Raw genomic sequence first — 27379 nt, forward strand, 5'->3', positions numbered from 1 at the left:
TATAACGTCAAGTTTAACATATATATTTCAGAACGACACAACACATATAAGTCACAGAGTAAGTTGACAAGCAAGACTTGTACACGGTAGCATTTGAATGAGCACTGAGTCCCAGTCTAGCGGCCGCTGCTCAGCTGGCCGCTTAGGTGGCGCAGCTGCTGCATGGCTGGCAGACAGCGCCGCACGTAGAGGATGCGTGTAATTGCGCGGCGGCGCTTTGAATGCTCGGCGAGTCACAACAGGTATATCATTAGCAGCCATGTAACACAGTTTAAGAACAGTAGCTGTAAAAAGATCCTATCCAACAGAAACTGGATAGAAGTGTCATGCATTTCCAATGGCAATCGTTTTCAAATCTGACAAGAATTGCCATTTTCAGTGAATGCAAATCAATTTCAACCAGTTTATGGGCAAACATTGCCAACAGAATTGCATGCAATGGACATACGAGTGCAGGTACCTCATAGAAGATCATTGCTCACAACAGCACAATTTCTATGGGCCAAACTACTTAGAAACTGGACAAAAAGTGATTGGAGGCATGTAGTGTAAGTGCTGAGTTGCAATGTTGCCTTGTTTTGAATGATTCAAGGTGTCAAATGCACAAATGGTGTCATGATGTGTTGACCACATCATGTGGACTGTGTACTCAAAGTTGGAGGTAGTTCTGCGATGTTTTGGGGTTTTTTTTTTTTTTGTACCCTGACTTGGGCCCACTCATTTCAGTTACCATGAACATGAAATCTGGTGTTTGTTTCAACATTCTTTGCAACCATGTGTTGTCCTTTCATCTGCATCTTCATTACGAGTGTGATGTGGATACCTGTCTTCCAAGATAACAACAGCCATGTTATAGGGCTGCACAGGTACATTCTTGGTTTGAGGATCGTTGGCACCATATCACTCCTTGACAAGTCCACTAAACCATCACTCTTCATCCCATACATTTCGGGGGCTGTATGGAACAGCAAGTAAAACAGAAATCAACAACCCTGCCATGTGGTAGACACACAGGTTCTAATCACTAATGAGTGCCTTCAGCTGGATATGGCACACCTGAAGAAAATTCTGGACACTCTTCTTTGCCAAATTAGGACTGCTATCAACAGAAAAGGCAATGTTACATTGTATTGGTGTGTCATGTCTCCTGAGGGTGACTAATTTTTTATCCAGTGTACAGTACTTTTCTGGATTTTACTGTACGCAGTAACACAGTATTTCTACTGTTATTGTCATTGTTGTCTTCAGTCTGAAGACAGGTTTGTAGTAACTCACCACACTAGTTCGCCCTATGTAAGCCTCTTCATCTTTGTATAACTAATGTAATCTACATTGATTTGAGTTCACTTACAATTGTTCAGCCATGGTCTCCTCCCAAAAATTTTAACCCACACTTCCCTCCATTACCCAACTGAAGATTCCTGGATGCCACAGGATGCATCCTATCAACAGAACCCTTCTTTTAATCAGGTCATGACACATTTCTCTTAAGCTCTGTTCGTTACCCTTCATTATCTGATCTACCAATCTAATTTTCAGCTTTTGTCTGTTAGTACTGTATTTGAAAAACTGCTTTAGCGTGGAAAATTTAACACGGCAGCTGGCTGTGAGCACAACTGAGAACTTAAGACTGCTGTCAGGAGATGAGAAGTGCAGTGGAGAAAGCCCCCATCTCATTTTTGCAGGGCTGGCAGTCTACATCAGTGTACTATGCTTCTATGAAAGCATAAGTGATTCACAAGTCATATGGACTGACAATCCTTTTTGGTGTCATGGGAATCTTTCTTGAATCCCATGATGTACCACGATTAGTCTTTTCACTCATTGCAGAATTATAAATGAAAACGAGCAACGTAAAACACACAGGAAAGCAGAGTAAACAAGAATTTGGTAATGGCTACCGTGCCAACCAGCATCTCACACCACCGTCATTGAAAATATCCCCCACCTAAAACTGCCACAGTGCAATGTCCTCACAATGTTCTCTTCTTGTGTGAATTGTTTATCATTCATGTTTCACTACCACACAAGACAATGTTCCCGACAGATATCTACAGAAAAGGTTTTGTAACATAAATTTACATTCACTGTTAAATTTCTCTGTCTTGGAAAAACTTTTCTTGCTATTGCCAATTTGCATTTTTCATCCTCTATACTTCGGTCACTATCAGTTATTTTGCTGCGCCAACAGCAAAACTTGTTTACTACTTTTGATATTTTATTTTCACAGTCACTGCAAATCAGTTGAGTTTTCATACATACCTCACACTTGTAACAAGCTATATGGAAACTTCGATCCAAAGCAACCACACGAACAGTTTCATCTTGACCAGGTTCAGGCATGATAGGCAGACCACAGACACAGCATCGTGGTGCAAATTTCCTGTATAAATCACAAAAAATTCTTATATGAAAAAATACCAATATTAAATATTTATGTGAACAGGATGTGTAAATCAGTCTATAGTAACTTATGTAACTGGTCATACTTTATGAGTATCACAGGTTTTCACACCTTTCAAACACGGTACTGTAGTACATCATTTTATAGAAATTTATATCCTTATATGTGTAATTACAGCTAAGTGCTACACATGAAAGGAACCTAACAAAAATCGTAACAACACACTTACTTGATGTTTAGATGCATTTGCTGATTAAAAGTTAACAGACATTTTCAGTCAGTTTCCAAATCTGTCCCACCAACTTTAATGTGCTACCTACCTCTCTTTGCAATAGTGAGTATATCTTGTAGCCTTTCTTGTACAAAGTAGCAATGTTCGTATTAGACCACACACTTTCTCTCTCATGTTTACATATGCAAATCTGGCTTTTAACCATATAAATTTGACTTTTAATGCACATAAAGCTAATGACTTGTCTAAAGTCTGGGAATATTTACACACCATGTAGAAATACAGGGTGTTACAAAAAGGTACGGCCAAACTTTCAGGAATCATTCTTCACACACAAAGAAAGAAAATATGTTATGTGGACATGTGTCCGGAAACGCTTACTTTCCATGTTAGAGCTCATTTTATTACTTCTCTTTAAATCACATTAATCATGGAATGGAAACACACAGCAACAGAACATTTGCACTGAAATGAGGATTGACACATTGTTGGATGAACCATTCGCAGAAGTGTACCCGTGGAGGCCAATCAGCTGCTGATAGTGCCTGCACACACTGTACATGGTACGGAAACAACTGGTTCTCCCGTAGCACTCTCCATACAGTGACGTGGTCACTTCCTTCAATTGAGCCAACTGGCGGTGAATCGAGGAAGTACAGTACATACTGACGAAACTAAAATGAGCTCTATCATGGAAATTAAGCGTTTCCGGACACATGTCCACATAACATCTTTTCTTTATTTGTGTGTGAGGAATGTTTCCTGAAAGTTTGGCCGTACCTTTTTGTAACACCCTGTATAGCATGCAAAAAGTAATGACATTTACAAATAACACTTTCTGGTTGGTTGGTTGCTCAAGAGTTAGGCAGCTTCCACTACTGGTGTGCATGTTGTGTGAACTTATTATCTTGACAGTCTGTGCAACTTATTGAGCTAGAAACATAACTGACTGACAATCTGGTCATGTTTTGGGCCAAATGAGGTAATTAATTGCTTAATAAGTGGTGGTACTGTGGGTATGGGAGAAAAATTACACACATTTTCAGTATTAATACTGTGACAGCCTCAGCACCCTATAATTCTGTGCACTGAAACCAGCAACACCATTGCAGGGACTTACCAACATAACCGTGAACAACTACCCACAGAACAGTACTGATTTGGAGCAAACTTTCAACCCATTCAAATGGTAGTGTATGCGCACAAGCTGTTTTGTACATAAAATTATAAATAAACCAGTGTACTCATCAGAACATAGCTGTGTTAGTCTTCTGGATTGGTTTGGTTATTATTATTATTTTTTTTTTTAAATTTACAAGGTTACAGTATGTGCTGAAAGTGTTAAATCACCCACACTGCAGCACAGTGAGATTAGCTACTGTATCTTGCACCCTGAAAACAATGCCAGAGATCATTTGCATTTAGATTGTTTACTTTCAGTGAATATGTATGTGCCTTCATGTAACCCCACAAATCAACTGGCATAGTGTCTAGTGATCTGGGTGAGGAGCCAGTCGTACTTCTTGGATGTACTGCCACTTTGCCATGTGTATCACTGCGTATATATCACGTCACTACATGGCGTCAGTGGCACAGCTTCAAAGAAGTGTAGCACATAGTCATTAAGGAACTGTTGACAGAAACGTCCAGATAACTTTATGAAATGGATCTTCTTCATCCTAGCCTTATCCTGTATCTTCACAGTGTCTGCCTGTTAATGTGGACTTGACAATGTTAGTAGCAGATGGTAGCCTTCCGTTTGCCATCCCTTTTCCCCCTCCAGGAACTGAATTGGTGTACCCAATCTGTTTGCGTCTAGTGTTGTTCCATGTGAAAATGTGAGAACATTTTTTATATGTTTGTGTATCATAACTGAGGTGGGACATGAATACCAGCTGGATATTCATGTAGTCAGATGTTGGAAACCACCTATAATCCACATCAAGGCTGGCTCATTGTTAATCCACTGGGCAGATTTGATTTGGGACTGAAGTGCCTCCCTAAATCCCAGAAGCAGCATTCCTAAAGCATGCAGTTACCTGGGTGGGTAATTGCATAAAAGGAATGTGTGGGCCAAGCAGCATCCTATCAATAACACCTGACCAAATATTGAGAGTGCCTTCAGAGGAGCCACACAGCACGTGACTTAATTGGTGCATTTGAGATTGTGAGAGGTCTTTGTATCAACGTAGTCCGAAACACTGCTCCATGGCTAACATAGGGTGGCTAACTCCATTATGACTTGTATGCGGGATACCTGTTTTATGCAAATATCTATGAACTACAGTAAATGCACAACTAGAAAGCATCAAGTTGGAAACTTTAACATTTCAACAAAGTGCAGCTGATGCATTGTGCATTAGTTCACCATTATATAGGGATGTTAGTTAAGGTAGCAGGTCAGATGATGTGTGTTACAAGCAGTATAGGCAGCCTAAGTCTCAGACAACCTATTGTGAACGCAGGCACTTAATACAAAAACTACCTGTGTATTTCTTTCTGCAGCCTGCTTCCTACCATGTCATGAGAACTTTCTTGAAGTCTATGGTTACTAATTTCTAAGCAGTTTCAGGATGTTAACCCCTGTGTAATGCACGAAAAGGAGTAGTTTCTGCTAGGTTGTGTTGTACGGCAACATGTCAGGTTGAAGTTTCCCCAGTGCCAATTTTTGTTGCCTTTTTGAAACCAGTCTCCATTTTATCATCAGATAATATATTTTAAACTGTAATACATTTTAAGCTACCATCATTCAGAGCAAGCTGCTCTGTCAAAAACTACATTAGGCACTATATTATACATTTGTTTCCCTATTTATAGTCAGTAAACATGTAGCAACAGAGCACTCTGAACTTTAAATATATTTATTATTAAGGAATATAGCACAAACGTTTCATCTCTGAATACACTCAAGTGACAGTGGAAGTGATTGAATGAAAGTCTTGTATGGTATATAAATTCATATACACATGCAAGGCCGAAGTTGCACAGATCCAAAAGTGTGCTCTCCACAGCATGAATGGCTAACAGATGCTGAAACATTCTGGTACATAAAAATAGGATGTTCAGCAGAAAAACAAGTATTTTTGATGCCTGACTAAGGCAGCTTCAACAATTAACTTCCTTATGCCTTTACACAGCAATACGAATGGCTTGGACAAAATGTATCAAAGACCAATCACTCAAGTGAATGGTAGAATTCTTCTAATGTCACTTTATGATTATGTGTGACAACAAATAATATTACTTACCTATGAAAATCTTCAATGCAGTGTATCTGATTTGTTGCATCAACTGTGAAAGGGATACCATCTAGACTTTTCCCACATACTATGCAAGTGAAGCATTGTGGATGGTATGGCTTTCCTGTTGCTCTTAATATACGGTCCAAAATAGGTTTCATGCAAACAGAACATTTTTCGAGTGTGTTCTGAAATATAAAAAGGTCTAGTTTTTAAAAACATTCAGAATGCAAAGAAGTATAAGATAACAAGGGGAAATTAGCCATCAGCACAACAGATGCAAAATATGGACCACCACCACCACCACCACCACCACCACCACCACCACATCTTGACACTTATCACCCTGCCTTTCCGACAGTGTTCTATGTGTGTTTACTTCAGCTGACTACTCAACCCTAAATGTTATGGACATATTTAGACATAGTGCCATGGTGGCACTTGTGTGCTGCGGACATCTTAATATGCACAGTTATATTTCTGTCCTGCTCATCCAGTAGCTTTTTGTAGTGTATATTGCTTATGTGTGGTAGTTTTAGGTGGTTGCTCTTGGGGGTCTACTGTTGATGTTTACCCTTTTTTCTAAGTTTATGGCTGTTTTCAGCAATGGCATTATGATAGTGTTCTCTCCATTGTCCAGTCCTACACCCATGAAGTATATTTCTGTTTTGCCCAAAAATGGTAAATTATTGTAGTTGCACAGAAGAAGACTACCTACATAATTATAAGAATGGCAGAAAGTGATTTTTCAGCAGTGAAAATTTTGATGACTTTTCTACAAGATCTTAACACTCCTGAGCTGTGTATTTCAGCAAGTATAGCACATTACTGTATTCATTCTCCAACAGATGCAGTAGATAGTCCTTCATAAACTGAAGAATCCGAAAGACATCATGAAACTTTTGGGTAGGAGTACAATTTAGAGCAAAGTCTGATTGACAAAAAGCGATTTTCATTCATTTACAAATGTATTTAGTTATTTTGCTTCAGCAGTAAAGAGTCCAACTGATCATTTTTTTCATGACACTACTAGTGATATGTACAGTAAATGAAACCAATGGATTTTAATCATGCACCAAGACAAATGTGCAAGAAACGGCAAGATCTTGGTTCTAAAAACAGAAAGATACAGAATTCGTCAAACTATTGTTTCATTGTTACTTGTCTTTTCATGGCTTGGGTGAAAGTTTGACCTATGTTGGTCCGGAGACGTACTTTCGAATACTTAAATTTTTAATAAAATTATGTTATAGTAACATTTTGGCTTCCTAATCAATGATAACTCTGCCAATACCAGAGAGGGAGGTCTATTCGAAATAAAGAATACTGTCAGTTTGTGCAGCAGCCAGCAGTCAATTTTATCAATATTAAAAGGAAAAAAATATTGTGCGATACATATTACTACTTTGGTTGATATCATCACAGCCACTGAAGTTGGTAATAAAGCTGTCCTAATAGGAAATGGAAGTATTCCTCTATTAGTAGGTATGAACAACTAGCAATACATGTTCACTTCATAGAATACTTCATATAAGAATACTTCATGTAACGACTACCAGTCACTTTTCAGTGAAGAACACGGCAGGGATCTACATCACACAAGCCACTGTGTGGTGTATAGTGGATGTTACTTATGGTACCATTGTTGCTTTCACTACTGTCCTGTATTAATTCTTCTTTTGTTCCCCACACAGTCTTTCCATAAAATACATGAAGGAACAAATAATACAATGGTTCTAGGAATGTATGCTCCCACAATTTTGACAGTAGAACACATTATAATGCATATGCTCTATTGTGGCATCTGAAATTGGAGGTTGGTGAATATCTCTTTGATGCCTTCATGCTTACTGAACGAGTGTTTGATGAAATGGCTGCTCTCTTCCTTGGATCTTCTTTATTTCCCCCATCAATACTATCTGGTAACAGTCTCAATACTGAAGTACTGGTTGAATGATGTTTTTCTAAGCTACTTACTTTTTGGGTGGACTACACTTCCTGATGGTCTTTCCAATTAATCCCAGTCCAGTATCAGCCTATCATACAACTAGTTTTATGTGATCATTCCACTTTGAATCATTCCATATGCATATTCTGGTGACTACTTCTAGAAACCATTTGAAAATTGTGTGATTATGCAATAACATGCCTCTTCCGTACATTTATCTGCAATACATTACAACAGTTTATGCTGTGGGTCAACCGCCAATCGCTGCACAAAGTGTTGAACCTCTGCAGATCTTCCTGAAGTTCCCTACAGTTCTCTAGCAATGCAGCTCCTCTACTACAGCATGATTTAAGAACAGCGTCATGGAGCTTCTGACATTATAAATGACCTAATAGTTAAATATTGTCAATAGCAATGATCCTGTAACACTTCCTTTTGGTACGTCCAAAGTTACTGATTTCTCTCTGTTAAAAATGACATTCATTTGCAAGGAAATCTTCAATCTCATAAGAAAGCTGATATGATTTTCCATATGCACATTTTTGTTCATTAGGTGACAGTGTGGTGGAACTGTAATGAATGCCTTTCAGAAATCAAGGTACACAGCATCATTTTGGGTGCCAGTATCCACTGCTTCTAGGTCTCAAACAGCCTGCATGTATTTACTGTATTCAGGATCATTCATTTTGAATGCTTTGTTCTTCAAGTGACCTACAGTAGACAACTGCCAGAAGGGGTGCAATTTCTTTCGCGCACCCTATGTAGAGTCATATAGGTATCCCATCAGGCCCAGTCACCTTTCCTTTCTTGAGTTATTTTAAATAATTTTCTATCCTGCAGTCACTTCTTTTGACGTTTGCCATTTTGACATTGATACAATGACAAAGGAGGAACCACAGAATGATCTTCCTCAGTGAAACAGGTCTGGAAAAAGAAATTTAGTATTTTGGTCATCTCTGTAATCCTCCATTTAAATGCATTGTGGTCACTGAGCATCTGGAGAGATGGGTTTGATCAGTCTATTGACTGAATGTAAAAATTATTTTATGTCAGATCAGTATACAGAATTTTTCTTTGAATCCACTGCACACACAGCTCTCCTAAGCCTAATTTCAGCTTTGTTCACTTTTTGTTTTTGACATGTCTGTGCCTATATTTAAATCTGCAGTAAAGTTCTCTCTGCTTTTAAACTCAGCTGTCAAAACCACGGCAGGTCCTTCCTATCCCTAACAACATTGCTCAGGACATACCTGTCTAAGGTGTCGAGTATAATACATGAACTACAGCCATTTACCCATAACAATTCCTTGGCACATTTAATAAGCAGAAGTAGCATCCTAAATTCTTGTTGAGACCCATTTCAGTGATGGCCTTATGGTTATTGATTCAATACTCTATGTTAACTGAGTTGAAAAGATCAAGCCTGTTTGTAACCATGAGATCTAAGGTGCTGTACCCACGAGTCAGCTCTACAACTCACTTTTGAATGCAATTTCTGAATAAGGTTTTTATAACAATTTCACACAGATCCCTGTCCTATTACCCACCACGAACAGTTTAGCCTCCCAGTTTACAGATGGTAAGTTGAAATATCACCCTTTTCTTTATCATGCGGTTTTACAAGCACACGAAAGTACCTATGATCACAGAAACCCCACTTCTTCAAGGTGTAACCACACCTCTCTTTAGCAGTCCTAATGTGGTCCAGCCTCGACCCGGTTTGGTGTGGTAGTTGGAATCCCTTAACCTTCTTTGTTGGATCTTGAGCCAGGTGAGCACTGTTATTGGATGTTCATTCAAACATTGTTGACACTTCAAGATCACACTGAAATAACTGATGCTTTCAGAATCAGCCCAGACTGATTTGCGTGGTTTCACATAAGCTGTCAGTGGATCCTGTTAAGCATCGTATGAGGGAGAGTTCTTATGGGAAGTGATCTTCTTGAACAAGTTTATCTTAGCTGTTTTCCTCCTTAGACCTTGTGGAGCAATATTAGCTAGGACAGGTAACCACTGACAGAGTAGATCTAACACTACCAGTGCTAACACACACGGCTTATTGAAGCTGCATATCAATCTTTGTCATGTGGTGCTGTTTTCTCACACAGGAGCACAATATTCACAAGCAGAATACACAAGAATGAGAGCAGCAGAGTGTAGAGTACTGCAACTCAACAGCTTCTGGCAATTATGGAAATGGATATACTGTTGAGCCAACTTTCTTAGATAACTTGATACACTGTCTAAATGTCAAGGAGTGATCCACAGTGATTTTTTTTTATATATATATATATATATATATATATATATATATATATATATATATATATATATATATATATATAAAACAAAGAAGCCAGTTCTAAGGATGCTACATGTAACATTAGATGTTACATGTAGCTTCCTTAGAGCTGGCTTCTTTGTTACTTAGATGGACTGTAGTAACCTCAGTTATATTTGGGTTTGGCTGAAGTCTCCATTCATGAGTATAATCATTCCATTTCATCACATCACTTGTGAGCACATTCTCAGAGTGCGTAAGATCTTTATTCTGGTAGATTAATGCTAGACTCTTAGACACTCTGTATACTGGATTTTAATGGAATCCATGTCTGACATGTGATGAATATACAGGTTAAAGAGAATGAGGGCTAGAACTGATCCGTGAGTTAGGCCATTATTTAGGCACTCCATTTGCTAGCTTGTCAATTCAGGAACACCCTAAGTGCCTATGAGGCAGCATGTTGTTCCAATAGAAATGCCAGCTTTTGACAGGGGATGATTTCAATACACTTTGACATCAATCCCTCCATCCACACATGGTCATAAACTGCCGTAAGATCTACAAAAACGGCAGCTAATTTGAGGCATAATTGAAATACAGCTTCTACTTCAGTTGTCAATATCTAGACCCAATTGGAACAGCTCCAATGTATTCTAAAGCCACCTTGTTCATAGGGGATCGAGGAAGATGCCTACCCATACATTGTGGTTACTGCAATTGGACGATCCCTGGGCAACAGTTTAATACCATCTTATTCTTCCAAGAAGGTGCTGCTATACAGCAGTAAGTATGCTAGAGTACTTATCTATGAATCTCACCCTAAAACTATAGCAAGAATAGGAAAGTTGCACATGACTTTCTCCAGGTTTTCCAAGAAATGCTCCACCACTACTGCTCCTGACCATACTTTTTCACACATGTAACACTTATCACTTACTTATCCCAAATTATACTTCTCTCTCTAATTATTGAGGCTTCTGTTCTTCCCTCTGAAATCAGAACAAATGCATGCCACATATACTCTAGTACTTAGCTGCTACTTCCTGTGTGTGGTGCAACCCTGACCTATTGAGAGAGATCCTACAGTTCTCCACCTGATAGCAGAAATCATTAAATCCACAACCAAAATTGTCACAAAATTGTCTGACACCCTGGTTTAAGTCTTCCACTTAGCTGCAAACCAGAGGAACGTAATGGATTCTGGCAATGAGGCTGCAAAGTGATATTTTAGTTTCCATCCTGCACACAGGGTAGTTGTCTTCAGCACTGCATATAGCTGCCTGTGCGAACCAAAGTTGGCCTCAGACCCAGGCAGCAGGCGTCACTGGCGCTGACATGAGTTATGGAAGGCAGCCATATGCACCGAGTATTCTCCACAGCCACTGGCAGAGTCTTCTCTACATCTACAAGGAACCCCCCCCCCCCCCCCCCACTCAACAAGCATTCAAAGTGGACAATGCCTTTCTGACCTGTCTGCTACTTCCCAAAAGGTTTCCATTACCCATCGAACTCTGGAGCTCTGAACAACCAACAAGCCCACCCTCTCCACTTCTTCTGAACTTTCAGGAAGACTGACTCCTGTTCCAACAGATGCAGCATCCTGTGCTGGTTCAGACGTGCTTTCAGTAACAGGCAAGACCTCAAACCTGCTTTCAAGGTGCAAAGGACGGCCATGCCATCAGCACTCACTTTCGCTTTCACTCCAGAGATTTGTGACCTTGCCACTGTTTGCCATTCATATTAAGTAAATGCGGACCACACGGGACAAGTGAATCTAATGGTGCTGCAATATCAGAGACCCCAGCCAAGTCTGTAGGCACCAGAAGCGCCACAGCTTGTGTCTCAGGTGCCCCAGGGTAGCAGCTTGAATGTGTCAATTGTGGCCAACATGTCTTCCAAATACTTCTGTATCTGTACTCAACAGAGCAGTCCTTACCAGTCATGAAAATACATTCATATATCCAAGAATGAATATAACATACACCAGAAGTTGCTTGATGCAATCTGAGGACTGCTACAAAATTGTTTCTGGCTATCAATATGCCACAAAGTCATCTCACACAAGTTACTGCTCAAGAAATATGCAAATATTTAGAACAGAGTTACTAGAAGCACGAGATAAGACTGAACTGATGCAGTGTGGAAACAGAAACTGCTCTCTCTCTCTCTCTCTCTCTCTCTCTCTCTCTCTCTCTGTGTGTGTGTGTGTGTGTGTGTGTGTGTGTGTGTGTGTGTGTGTGTGTGTGTGTGTGTGTGGGCGCGCGCACAAATATATTCTCTCTCTTTCCAAAAAGATCTCTTCTGTTCAATGTCAAACATTACTGACTGTGTCACAGATGGAAAAGCTGCAGTGAACGACATGTGAGCAAAAAATAAAGAGATTAGTCATCAATTAATAATGCAAGGACTAACACTAACCTCAGTATGTTGAATTTTAATTTACTCAGTGCTGTGTTTCCGGGATGATGTGGATTAATACAATGAAAATATGGTTTTTATGTAAGCACAGTAATAATTAACAATGTGCTTCAAATCACTGTTTCAATTGTTTAACTACTGAATGTATTCCTATACATAGTGAAGTAGTTAAATTCCCTTTAATATTACCATAATTTTTACCATACTTTGCACATTATTTACTCATAATTCAATCAAATCAATGTTAAGAGTAAAATGTACAGAAAATTTAGTTTTCAATGTAGACTAGTTTTCATGCAACCAGTGGTCTTTTCAAGGACTACCAGAAAAGATAATGAAAAAAAAAAATTTCAACTTACGGTACGGTTTTCCAGAAATGGTCACAGATAATTAAGTTTTACTGGAAGATACATCTTGTAAAGAGAAACTCTAAACACACATTTGCTATAATATGTGCAACACACATCAATACGAAAATCTTGATGAACTACTCTTGAAAATTTAACCTAGCTCTTAAAACACACAACTGTTTTGATGTCCAACTTTCATGGAGAGGACTTCATTTCACTTTGTGTTGTGATAACTGCTGGCACACAACATAATGTGAGCGATATTACAGAGACTTAAAATAAGTAACAGAAAACTATTCTCATCATTAACAACATTACACAACGTGACAAAATTCTTGTTTTTCAGCATGTTCCAGTGATGTTAACAGTGTGTGATGCAGGTTGTAACATAAATACTACCTTGTGTGAAAATGGTGTCCTGTATGGGCATATCAAAGCCACACTTAACTCCGAACATTTTGTATAGGAATGCAGCACCATAAGGACTGGACTGTTAGTTTTTTAAGGCTTGGATATTCAGCATATGATACTACTGAGGCATATATTATACCATCATGAATAAGACTAATGTAAGTAGAATTATTTATGACATGCTTCAGCACTGACAGACAATTATTTTATGGTTACCATCTCAAAGCCTTTATTTATCTGCTGTGCAGCTCTTGATACCAGATTTGCTTCCCTCACTAAAGAGACGGTACCCAGTGGCACCTGAAGGAACCTTGACTGGCCTTAAAATATTTTGTCATGCTGGACACCTCTAACACCTCAACATGAATGTCCTGGAAACACACAACTTTCAATGACTACCTGATATTTTGTACAAGAAAACTGTGTATAAATTGTGAATATACAGGGTGGTCAGAAACAGCTCGAAACGCTTTTAAGGTTGCACTGAAAGATAACTATTAATAAAAAAATTCAATATGTTGCGCCATTTCTGAGATAATGAGCACTGAAATTAGCCAATCATGCCACTGTATGCACAAAGTCAAGCGGCTCACCAGTGATGGTGTTGCCAAGCGTGTTCTTCATTTGATTTCCTAAAACCAAACAAGAGAGTTATACAAAACCTATACATGGGACAGTAGTACGGAATGAACCCAAACCAAAAGCTCAGCCGTCTCGTGCGCTATCATCTATGCTATGACAACAACTGACACTAAATCTGGTTGGCTGCTTGAATTTGCACATACAATGGCCTGATTGACTAATTTTGATGCTAATTAACTCAGAAACAGTGCAACATATTGAATTTCTCCTTAACAATTCTCTCTCAGCACAGCCTAATCTGCAACACCTTTACAGATTTTTCCAAATGTTTCTGGCACCCTATATACTTTAGGGCACATAGTTAAACTCCACATAAAGTGGCCACATTTTTGCCTTGTTCTGGTGGTAGAAACCACCAATCCAGTTGACATGATTCCTTGTATTGACAGTACCTCCAATGCACATCAGTGTCTTATTTTTGAGGATGCGATGTTGCCCAATTGGTATATACAATACCCACAAAGTGTGATCAGATTTTGCTCATAATGTTCACCCATTCAGACCACATAATGCATTAAGGCTTGGTTGCTGAGCATGGTGAAATAGAGAGCACTGAGTCACCTGCAATGACTCCTGACTTAATTGACAGAATTTATAAGCTGAACTGAAGGATGTTTGACTTCCATATGAACAGCACATGCCATGTGAGATGGGCTGAGAGATGTTAGTGATGAATAAGGTCATTTCATAAATCTTGTGGCTTCAACATTGAACTAAACCTAGCTGAACTCACCAAATAATCTTCTTCGCAATATGGTTTCCCATCAAGAGCATAAAAAGGTTTTCCTTGTAACTGGATTGCACAGTGCTGACATGTGAAGCATGAAATGTGGTACACTTGGTCCATGGCTGTACATCCAGATCCTTCTCCCACCACCTTTTGTCCACACGCTGTACACACACCTACAAAAACATTTATAACACTATAAAGAAAATTGTAAACAACATGCAAAAGCTATAGTCAACGTTCAGCAGAAATAAAGTGAGCAGTAAGTTTTTAATTACATTTCAAAATAAAAACACAAAATTGTAAATGCTGTGTTATTCATCTCAAAATTACAAAGACGTTTGCAAAACTCTGGGTAGGAAACCAAAAGGAGTTATTACTTACCTATTACACATTCTTTCACTTAACTGACGGTAATTGTGTGTATTTCCTAACAGGCTAAAGAGCTTTTCCTGATTAAATTCTCAAGAGAAAATTGTTATTGCTCCCCCCCCCCCCCCCAATACATTTGGTACCTTTTATTAAACATAGAACCACTTGGGAATGCAGCTGTACCCATAATTACTAGCTTCAACACAAAGAAACAAAAAGGTTTGAGTTAATTGTACTAGAGACTAAATGACACTAGGATTCATTACCATACTGACATACCTAAACAACAGACAATTTATAACTACTTGTGAGAAAATAAATCAAATGTGTTTACATTTTTGGAGACTTAATTATTAAAAATGATCACATGTACTGAAATAAAGGCAGTATACCCATGATCTGGTCCCATGTAAGAAGCGAATGGCCCACTATTCAAGCAATCAACTGTGTCCAATGTTTCAACCAACTTCACAAATTATGTAATTCTTTTCATAAAGTCTTAGATGACCGGCAAAACACAGAACTTTGCTACACTGCTAGCTTTTGAGTTTGAAATAACACAAAGATCCCATAACAACACGACATACTCTGAACATGCAACACAATATGCCTTCAGGTGTAAGCGGAAAAATGGCAAAAGCATACTATAAGCACCCATCTCCACAGCACATCCACTCATGAGAGCATATTACTAGAGAGGGTAGTGGCATCTTAGCTGAAATGTGCGAGACTAAACTATTCACGTTTCAGTAAGTGGAAGAATGCAGTACACGTGATGCCACAGTTATTAGTATCTTTAAAATGGCTGGGACAGAAGGTTGCCAGTGGATCCCCAGTACTATTCTATAAGCAGCATACTTCACCATCAATATGAAATGCAATACAATTGAAATAGTCCTGAAGGGGGGGAAAAGGGAGTCTATTTAAAACTTGTTGTGGACTGTTTAGCAGCTCTCTCTTGCAACAGCTGTCCTAGTCCCTACAGAAAATTTCCAGAAAATACCACCTACCACCAGTTTCTTATGTGTTTCAACATACTTTCTTTCGTGTTTTTTTTTTTGCCTGCACCCCCCCCCTCCCCCAACACACACACCTGGGCACAATGTGGATGCACAGGAAACCTAGCAAAGTTTTCATTCTATTTTTTGTGGGCCTGTCAATAACTCAACACTTCTGCTATTCAGTGAGTCATCTCCTTACTCCTAAGTGTTTACAAATTAACATAAAATTCATATAACTGTGGAATAAAAAAGCTTTACAAGTATCTCAAACTATTTGGCTACACTAACCAAACATTTCACTGTGTGTGCACACGCATGTGTTTGCTGTAAGAACAATAAAAATTTGCAGTGGAATGTGAGGGAACATTGAAGCAGCCTGCTTCTCAAAGATACTTATTAAACCCACTGTCATCAACAAGAATTTTTAGTTTATCACTGATTTTAATGGTTCAAATGGCTCTGAGCACTATGGGACTCAACTGCTGAGGTCATTAGTCCCCTATAACTTAGAACTACTTAAACCTAACTAACCTAAGGACATCACACACATCCATGCCCGAGGCAGGATTCGAAGCTGCGACCATAGCGGTCTCGCGGTTCCAGACTGCAGCGCCTATAACCGCACGGCCACTTCGGCCGGCACTGATTTTAATAATAATAATAATAACAATAACAATAATAAACTTTAAAACAATGATTTCATTACCACAATTACAGTACAATGACAACATCGTTAATAAGGTTTCTGTGTGATAATCTAATCCAAATATTGCACCACCGCTTTAGAACTCTCAATCTGAAACCTGCAGCTCTTTCACACACTAATTTTTACAAGTCCCGCTATTCTGAATACCTACACCATTTTTGAGTATTTGTAGCAGCTATTATCCTCACTCAAATCTCCAGGAGCAAAAGTACAGACACACTGTGTTCTGCTGTTACTAATGATTGGAGAGTTGAGGTTCAGGGTCTGGGTGAAACTAGTAAAAATACCTTACATACAGAGTTATTTGTCATTTCTGACTGCTCCATATTTTATATGCATCTTTTTTCTGCAACTCCAATAATCTTCCATAAAAGAGGAAATCTTTGTATCTGAATGTTCGGAATTACGTAATTCATTAAGTTACAATCAGCATGATAACCCCCTTTCGTGATTACCCCTTTCTGTTTACACAGTCCAATTACAGTATAGTAACATACACTAATATAACTTCTCTCAGATCAGCATCTTCAAATACTCTGTGGCAAAGACAAAAAGTAAGTGTTTAAATAAAAAAAAAAGTATGTAAATTACCATATATGTCATCGGGATCTGAGGAATCGTGCATGGATTGAACTAGTAAATTAGTCAAAGCATCAACTTCTGCTTCCTTTCCTAACGAAGGTGCTGTATTTGCTTCTTCTGATTTGTTTTGTGAGCCACTCATGTAAGGAGCATACAAAGAATAGTTGGAACGAGAGGACATCTGGCTCGGTGGCCGCGGATTAATAGGTTCATATATAGATTCATATGCAGAGCTCTGAAAATAATAAAAATCCTCTGTTATAAAACAAAACAAATTATTTATGGTACAAATGTTACAGTAATTAATAAAGCAAAACTAATCTTTCAAAATAATTTTAATGGGGGCAGTGAATCATATGAAACATCGTGGATGGGCATGTATAACGTGAACAAAATCAATCAAAATATTACAAATACCACTGCAATGAGCACTGTGAACACTTTAAAACTATGTGCTGGAGGAGTACTTGAAACTGGGACTTAAGACTTTCGTGGGCAAGTACTTTACAAACTCACAGTTTTAATCTGTCAGGAAACTTCAAATCAGCACACATTGCACTGCAGAACAAAAATTAATTCTATGGACTGTAAACATAGTTTCTTTATGCTGATTAATAAGAATATGATTCGAACAATTTAACTCACCCTTCTGAGAGAACATTCTAAGATATACAGGGTGTCACATTTAGCTTAAGCACAATAGCTTTTTTCTGTGGAAGAGAAATAAATAAAAAAAAAGTATCAAGCAAATGGTGTTTAGCTATCACGATATTTACCTGCATGATGACAGGAAAGGCCACTTTGTTCATTACACAGATATGAATAGCAGTATGTCTTTTCCAATAGCATCCTATTCTTTTTTATTTTGTAATCCACTTCCTATCCTCGAAACCTGTTCAAAACTGTACTGCAGTACACCAGCCATGTAAACATGAAGTTATTGAAAATGGAACACAGAAGTGACCAACTCTTATCCACTGGCATACAATGAAGGTATCTGGGGTAAAGCAGCTCATCCATTTACTGGAGTTGACAGTGAACTAATTGAAATATAACACAAATGCATATTGGCCACTCAGTCAACTGTCTTTCAGTTCCATTTGTTTACTGTTAACTCCAGCATGTGGGTGAGTTACATTAGCCCCAGGTAACTTCACTATATTCTTGTGCAGGAAAGTAAGTCAATTTGCATTAAATTTTCAATCATGTTTCATTTCTGTGAATGATATGCTGTGTTTTTGAACACGATTTGAGGAAAGGAAGCAGATTACAGAATAACAAATATAGGATGTTATTTAGAAAAGACATAGTGTTCTTCATGTCTATAATGAACAATGTTACAAGAATGGCAATGATATCAGTTAATGTCCACCTGGTAGATAAAAAATATTTGCTCAATATATTTTTTATTTCTCTTCTGAACACATTGTTACTTGAGGTCATCAAGATGAATATGACTTCCTGTGTATGGGAAGTACTACAAAAATGAAGTGAGAAATTGCACAGTTGAACTAGCTTGTAGATCATGTTATACAAATTCTAGATAGAGAGACTCTGTAACGCTAATTCATTGGAGGGGGGGGGGGGGGGGGGAGTTAAAGAAGCAAAACAAAATTTTACACGTGCTAACAAATTTTGAGATTGCAAATACTTAAGAGAACATAATGCTTGTAATAAAAATAATAAACTGTAAGGCTTACATGAGTCACAGATATTAATAATTCTGCTATTAATGTTGCATTTCTGAAAAACCTTTTAATGAAGTCTCTTAAAAATGTTGCAACAGTCAAGGACTTATTTCATAGGTTTATCATATTATCAAATCATTTGATTAATTTTAAGGAAACAGTTCTTTGTTTCAATACTGAAATAAAAAAAATGAAACATAATATTTACAACTATAGTTTACAATAAATCATGATCTTAGAAGAACAAATCTAGAGGTAGAAAGTTTCAGACAGAAGTCAAATGATTTTATACAATAGCATGGAGAGATTGAAGTGTAACTCTCTACACTAAATGCAACATATATACATACATGCTTCTTTTGTCCCTAAGAAGCAAATGTGCTTATTGCACATGTATCAGCATACAGATATTTTCTGCTGGCAAATTCTGTGACCCATTTATTAAACTTTCAATGCATTTCTCTGAGCAATGAATGATGGTTTTATTTTACTGCTTTATCTTTAGACATCTCTGGTAATTAAATATGATTCAAAATACAATATATTTTTCCATTGAATAAGCACTAAATCAACAAACTGAAGTTCTCATGTTTAACAAAAACTTTTTTCTGTGGGCGACATTGAAAATAAGCGACCAACAATTAGTAGTTATCTGAGCTCTGAGCACTATGGGAATTAGCAGTTATCTACAATCATTCATTATGCTTGTGCATCATTATCATTGTCACAATCAGACTCTGTTCACTAAGGTGAAATGTCAATTGCACTGCAGAAATAAGACTATCAACATTGATGTTTTCTGGAACAGCAATACTATGACAGTTTTTAGAAAGAGTTATTGCACTGATGTGCATGGAGACACATGCTGATGAACTCCATGCAGTATTTACAGTGCTAAATTAACACACATTTGTCTGCTGCAGCCAGTTAAAATTAGTGCATGTGAAGAATATTACAGTGCAATGGAGTAACACCCACTTTCCTTAGGAACTGCTACAATGAAAGCCATTTAACATTACTGTAAGGGTGTGGAATAGAAGCCGGGCACTGAAGATGTGTGTAAAAAAACATCCGAGACAGAAAAGAAAGAACTGTTACACAGTTCACTCATGCAGTTTCTAACTTTTTATAGTACAAAGGGCATTCAAAAAGTTTTGCACAGTCGTCTCTAATTTTTTTATTTTTTGCAGGAGAAGAATGAAATTTTTTGTGAACATACTTGGAACATTTAGCTGTAAGTTGGTATATGAAAGTATTTTCCTTTTATTTACAGGCGAGCCATAATGGACCGTGAAGTAGATGTCAGGTTGCAACAATGGTCGGTGATGGAGTTCCTCTTCAAGACCGGTGATGACTCTGCCACATTGATTCAAAGGAAGTTGCTCCCTGTTTATGACGGCACAGTGGATCACAGCAGTATCCAACGGTTGTTGCAGAGCTTTAAAGAAGGTGATTTCTCTCTACTGGACAATCAACGATGCGGTAGACCATCGACGGCAGTGAGTGATGTGAATAAGGAGACCATTGAACAAATCATCCAAACAATTCAGTTTGCTGAAATGACTCGTTTGTCATTTGGTAGTGTGGTATCACTAGTACAGTCACTAGAGTACAGAAAAATCTATGCACGTTGGGTGTCTAGATTACTGACAAGAGAAATGCAAACAATGAGGAAGAATGTGTGCGACGGTCTCATGAAGACCTTTACTGAAGGGTGGAAACAGTGTTCTGACAGCGCAATTACCGAGGATGAAACATGGTGGTTTTTGTCCGAACCTGAGAGCAAAACCCAATCCATGTAGTGGCGTTATCCGGGTTCCCTCAGAAGAAGAAACCAAGGCTTTCATGAACAGCAGGCCAAAAGGTGATGGGCTGCTCCTTCTGGGATCAGGGTTGTATCATTTTCATTGACTTTTTGGAATCTGGCTCCACAATTAACTGGGACCATAAATGTTAGTCACTGGACAAGCTGCGATATGCCGTCAAAACCCACAGAGTACAGCTTCAGGGTCAGCTCATCAGACTACACCATGACAATGTCAAACCCAATACAGGCCTTGCGAGACAGGAGAAAATCAGGAAAATGGGTTGGAAAATTGTTCCTCATCCTCCCTACAGTCCAGACTTGGCTCCGTCTGATTTTTACCTCTTTGGTCATCTGAAGGCCCACCTGCACTTTAAAACATTTGATAATGAGAATGACCGTCTTTCCTGCGTCAAGCGATGGTGTAAAAGTCAATTCCCAGAATTTTAGCAAAGTGCACTTACATCATTGAAGGAACATTGGGCCAGATGCAGCACACCTGATGGAGGCTACATTGAATAGGCTCAATGCTTAGCTAAATGTTCGAAGTACGTTCACAAAAAATTTCATTCTCCTCCCACAAAAAATAAAAAAGACTGTGCAAAACTTTTTGAACGCCCTTTGTACTTCTCACATGGTGTCCTAGTTATCTTTACCACCCAAAATAACTTTTTGTCCAAAAGAAAAATAATAAGTAAAAAATAAATATCAAGCAAGTGTTTCTAGAATGAAATTTTCACTCTACAGTGGCATGTGCGCTGATTTGAAACTTCCTGGTAGATTAAAACTGTGTGCTGGACCGAGACTTGAACTCGGGAAGTTTGGAAGGTAGGAGACAATGCACTGGTGGAATTAAGTCTGTGAGGACAAGGCATGAGTCGTGCTTGGGCAGCTCAGTTGGTAGAGCACTTGCCCGCGAAAGGCAAAGGTCCCGAGTTCGAATCTCGGTACGGCACACAGTTTTAATCTGTCAGGAAGTTTCATTAAATAATACTACTAAATTTAACTCTGAGGAAAATCATATTAATACAAACGGTGATGTTTATAATGCTTTTCTTTTGCTAGCATTTCATATTCTGTTTCTCTCTACCAGCCCAATAATGTTTTGCTTTACTTGGGGATTTTTTTGGTGGGGGTGGGAGGGAGAGGGGGAGTGGGTGGTAGCTCTTGGGTGATGACCAGTTCTTCCATAAATGTCATACACTGTGAGATACATCCAACATGAGGTCAAAGTGAAAGTGTGTGTAGTGAGTATGGATGTAAATGTCGCATGATTTGGCAGTGAAATGGGCACCAGTATATCACAGCCAGTAGTATGGTTCTTTAAGGATGGGAACATCAGCAAAATGAGTCAGTTACAACTTGACACTGGTCATGCAGTACTCGTCAGAAAGGATGCAGGAATTTAAGCATTTGACATAACTCAAAGCGTGCAAAGATTTCATTAATTCATATCACTTTTAGACCATGCATCTGTATGTGAGGATATATGCCACAGAAACTTCTCACTCCAAAATAAATTCCTTTGGATGAATTTACAAAAATTTGAGGATGCATTTTAAGAATGAATGCTGGAAAACTGAGAAGCTTTGCCATTCTCAAGTTCAACAGCTGAGTTACAGTGTTCAAGCATTTGTCTGTGCCCCAACTACTGCTGAACACTTCCTATATATTAGTTTGGTTCTTATTTTACATGTCTAATTTTTTGTGTGTGTGTTACTTTCCACTCTGGTTCTTTAGCAAGAGAAAATAAGTTGTGTGTAATTTGTGCTCAACGGAATAGGGGCAGTGGCGTGGCCTCAACATTTGGGGGAAAATCTCATTTATTGTCTCAAACCATATTGTACATAAATATGTAGCTGATTAACCAATAACTTCAATACTTTCAACTCGATAATTAATATTGCTGTAGTATGTTTCACGATACAATCAATAACAGATATGTACTACATTTGTGGGGTAAAAATGAAAAAAACTTTTTCTGTTAAAAATCCTTATTCTTTAATAAAGTCTGTTTATATATCTTGGAAACCTATGTCAATATTCTCCAAATTATTTCTTCTACTCCTCTATGGGCTTCATGCCTTTTTCAGCCAGATTATTTAACACTTTCATTTTATTAACTCAAATAGTGTACACCTTTGAAATTACCACACAAAGTGTACACCTGTGTCACAGTGACCCTCAATTATTTGCTGGAGAAATTTCCTGACAATAGAATATTTTAATTGAAACTGGACTATCATGTAATAAACTCATTTCATCTCATGTCTCTCATATACTCTTTCAAACAATATTAGTATTAATGCATCCAAAATTCAAGACTAAGTAAAAACGCTCATGGAAACTTTTCAATGAAGAAACTTGAAAGTGATCCAGCTTTAAAGACTTTATTTGCAGTTTAATTAGATGAAGGTGGTATTCATTTAATGAAGTGCACATATTATACAAATAATAACAATGACCATTCTTACTGTTAACTTCATCATTGTCTGAAAATTCTGCAGACTTATTAGTTTCGCCATTGACTTTAATTGCTGTAGGAGCATCAGCTTCAGAATCTCTTTCATCACTAAAGTCACTCATGTCACTTTCACAGTTGAGTTCTGCTAACAATGGTTCCCATGTACCATCTTCTCTCAGTAAAATGTCATTCCTATGTGCCATTTTCATATAAATGAACCACACTCATCAACAGAACAGTTACACAATGTGCACACTAAAGTCAAAATGCCCCTTCAAAAAATATTTCTGTCAAATTAATTAAACAACAATGTCTCAACTTCAAATGTCCACACTCTACCAGGTATCACTCAATGCTGAATTTACATTGGTGGCAGTGAACTGTGTATGTGCAGCAGCACACACAGAGTAACAAACAAAAAAACTCCAGGGTCAGAGTGATGCTGGTGTACATTTCTAGGTTAGCACAGTGTCCGATCATTGCCAAAGTCTTCATTTCCATGGCACTCCAAAGGATCTGTTATAAAGAACAGATCACTCAAGCTAAATCTGGCAAAAACTGGTCTTCTTTTAGAAGTACGGTCCCATTAATTATAATTTCTGGGGAATGATTATTTCTATTAGAGCCATTTTACTATATTAGTCTAATGATTCTGCCTCATGACTCACTGCATTAAAGATTTTCATATTTGATTCAGAAGACAAATTAAGATCAATGACTGCCAAGATAGCATACTCCAGAGACAGATAACACAAATAATCATTCAGTTTTACAGAAGCCACCTGAGAAATATCATGGGTGGTAATATGATATTTATGAAATTTTGAAAAACTGAAATCTAAATACAGTACTCTATGTTGTATAAAACATTTTCATGTTTCCCTTTCTTGGAGGACACTGACTTCATATAACGTGACTCACAGCTGTGCTTTTGGAACACATACTTAAGATCATTAATTTCAGAATCCCAGTTGTCCTCGTCACAAGTAGTTTTTGCTCTGTGTACTGGTGTGTACTTAAAGCTGCTCTCTTCTGTACTGGATGGTGAAAAGTCTGGGCACCAAGATATGAATCAGTGTTCATCAACTTGCGGTTTCTTTAACATTCACGTGATGAGCCACCAATTTTATTTCTTCCCTTCCATGCTGGTACATCCAGCAAAATATGCAGAGTCCTGGGAAGACAAGGTACCAGATCTATTTTCTGACCTCCTAAGGAGATAAAGGAGATGCTATGCCCTCTTAACACTTAGGCGCCGACGCCTATAAAAATACGGGCATGCGCGGCCTGCCCGAAAGTCCGGCAACTGTAATTTTACAGGCGCGTGTTCTCGTTGTTCCCCTTCCTTCCTTTGTGTATTCTTATGGCTCCCACTTGTATGGGAGGCGCCGCATGGACTGTAGTTCAAGTATTGGTCACTAGATGGTGCAGGCATGCTGTGGAAGGATGTGCTTCCCTTTTTATTTGACACGTTTTGCGAGCGGCGATTTTTTCCGGTGCGGTCTCAGTAGCGACTACATGGCGAAGCGTGGCTTGACGGATGAAGAAATTGCTCGTGAGTTATATTGTGATTTAGAAGAAAGTGATGTTGATTTGGCAGAGGAAGATATTGTAGATAACTCTGATGATGATGTGGACTATGCTCAAGAAGAAGTTTCTGGCAGTTCAGGTAAAGAATTCTGACAACAAAACATGTATAATTTTTGTTCAGATTTTCACTGAAAAAACTCAGTACGTAATTATGATTTTATTTGCAAATACCACTCTTCTGATGGATTCAGAAGAGGAGACCAGGTGTCCAAGCACTTCAGCAGCAAGTAATCCCATCGATATTGTGCCTGAAGAACAAGCGAGACTGACTGCGAGGGGGAAGCCGAGACCTGCGATTCTGAGGAAGGTTGGACGACTACTGATCATGCACCAGATATCGATCTATTCTCAGGACAATTTGGAATATGCAATGTTGTCAGTTTAGACCAGAACAGTGCAACCCTAGATTTTTTTTTTTCATGTTTCCTGACAGACAGTATGATGAAAAATATAAAGGAACAAACTAATCTGCATGCTCAACAATGCAGGAAATTACAAAGCACAAATTCCCTTTCACCCACCTGCTCATTATCAAAGTGGAAAGGAGTTACACTTATGGAAATAAGGAAGTTTCTGGCAATTGTAGTCCGTGTGTGTGTGTGTGTGTGTGTGTGTGTGTGTGTGTGTGTGTGTGTGTGTGGTCACGTATACGAGAGCACTGGTCCAAGAACCCTGTTGTGTCATGTAATTTCTGTCCAAAGATCTTGAGCTGTGACAGATTTCTTTCTATTTTGAGAAACTTCCACAATGATAATTCCTTAGCTAAGAGGAAAGGAGAAACTGGCTATGACCAACTGCACAACGTGAGACCCCTCCTAGATAATGTGTGTGCTAATTTCCAGCGTGCGTATACACCATCTCAAAAAATTACAACAGATGAAGGCATGTGTAAATTTCGAGGTCGCGTGTATTTTAAACAGTACATGCCACAAAAACCAAATAAATACGGTACGAAACTGTACATGTTATCCGAATCTGACACAGGTTACATCTGGAATTTCTCTGTTTACGTGGGTGAAAGGTCTGACACAGTGACTCTGGTAAAGATATTGCTTGCAAATCTGTCAGGAAAAGGCTACACTTTGTTTACGGACAGATTCTACACAAGTCCAATACTTGCTTCAGAACTGGAAGGTGCAAAAACTGCTCTTGTGGGAACAAGAAGAAAATCTCGGCAGGGATTGCCTCATGCTATAAAAGATCCGAACCTTCAGTGAGGTGAACTTATTTTTAGGCGTAAAGGAAATATGTTAGCACTGTGTTGGAAGGACAAAAGAAATGTGCATATGATAAGTACAAGGCATACTGCTGAGATGGTCACTTTCACTGATCAGAGAGGAAGAGAGAAGTCAAAGTCAGCCTGTGTAGTGGGCTACAATAAAAACAAGTTTGGTGTTGACTTATCAGACCAGCGATTGTCATACGGCACATTTGAACATCGAACTGTGAAGGGGTGGAGAAAGTTGGCATTCCATGTTATACTAATGGTGACTGTAAATTCCTGCATATTATACAATAAGGTTACTGGAAAACGCCTCAACATCTCACTTCATGACAGGATCTTGCACAAAGCAAAGATCTCGAACCCCGACCCGGTCCATCTGGACTCTCAAGCTATCAACTGGAAATCATTTCCTGGAAAAGATTGAGACAGAAGTAGGTAAGAAACAGAAACAAAAACAGTGTGTAGTGTGTTCTCTGAGAGGAAAAAAACTGACTGGAAAAGTGTGGCGAAAAGACACAAGATACCAGTGTAGTGAATGTAAAGTAGCATTGTGCAAAATGCCGTGCTTCAAAATTTATCACACAAAGAGCAAAACTGCATCCTAAAATAGTTACAGGAGGTTACTGTATATAAGACATACTGTATCCATCATAATTACAATTTCTGTGTAAAATAAAAAAAAAAAAAATTCCTTCTAGAAAATACAGTGAATATACCTTTGACCAATTTTTCCTTTTTTCAAAAACAACGTTATAATAATAACGCTTGTCAAAAGTATGTATTAATTCAAGAGAAAGGTATTATATATGGTTTTAAACACAAAAGTCTAGGTTTTTCAATAAGAGTACTTTTATTGCTATTACTGAAACCTTTCATGAGTTGTAGTTTAAAATACGTTAAAATCAGCCAGTCTTTATGGTAGACACCTGCGCGCAATGGCTCAGGACCCAAAGTTTTTTTTTTTTTGTTTGTGGTTTTAGGGCGCAAAACTTCTATGGTCATTAGCGCCCAGCCCGTGACTTAGGAAACAGGAAAAAACCGAAATTTAAAACCAGCAGCAATGGGAACAAAGTCATAAAATTTGAGAAACTAAAAGCAGAAGGAATGCTTAAACTGGAGAACGCGGTCGGCTGAGCGCGTGTCATCTGCTAAAATCGACGATAGATCAGGCGATAGCTGTAGACGGGAGCGTAACGGATTAAAATAGGGGCATTCAATTAAAAGGTGTCTGACCGTCCACAGCTGAGAGCAGTGGGGACAGAGTGGGGGAGGATCGCCGCTTAAAAGATGTC

At 38.4% G+C, this 27379-nt stretch overlaps 1 protein-coding gene across 2 annotated transcripts in view; it reads right to left on the minus strand.

The window, feature by feature from the left end:
- The window catches only part of LOC124721818 (lipoma-preferred partner homolog), a 94205-nt gene that overhangs the window by 11803 nt on the left and 55023 nt on the right, over positions 1–27379 (minus strand). For both annotated transcript variants that reach the window (XM_047246939.1, XM_047246938.1), the window contains exons 6-9: positions 17326–17551; positions 14662–14831; positions 5885–6063; positions 2263–2383 (exon numbers count right to left, since the gene is read on the minus strand). In XM_047246939.1, the coding sequence (XP_047102895.1) occupies positions 2263–2383; positions 5885–6063; positions 14662–14831; positions 17326–17551 (696 nt within the window). The remainder of the gene's footprint in view (positions 1–2262; positions 2384–5884; positions 6064–14661; positions 14832–17325; positions 17552–27379) is intronic.

Source organism: Schistocerca piceifrons, chromosome X, assembly GCF_021461385.2.
Source record: "Schistocerca piceifrons isolate TAMUIC-IGC-003096 chromosome X, iqSchPice1.1, whole genome shotgun sequence".
Taxonomy (NCBI): domain Eukaryota; kingdom Metazoa; phylum Arthropoda; class Insecta; order Orthoptera; family Acrididae; genus Schistocerca; species Schistocerca piceifrons.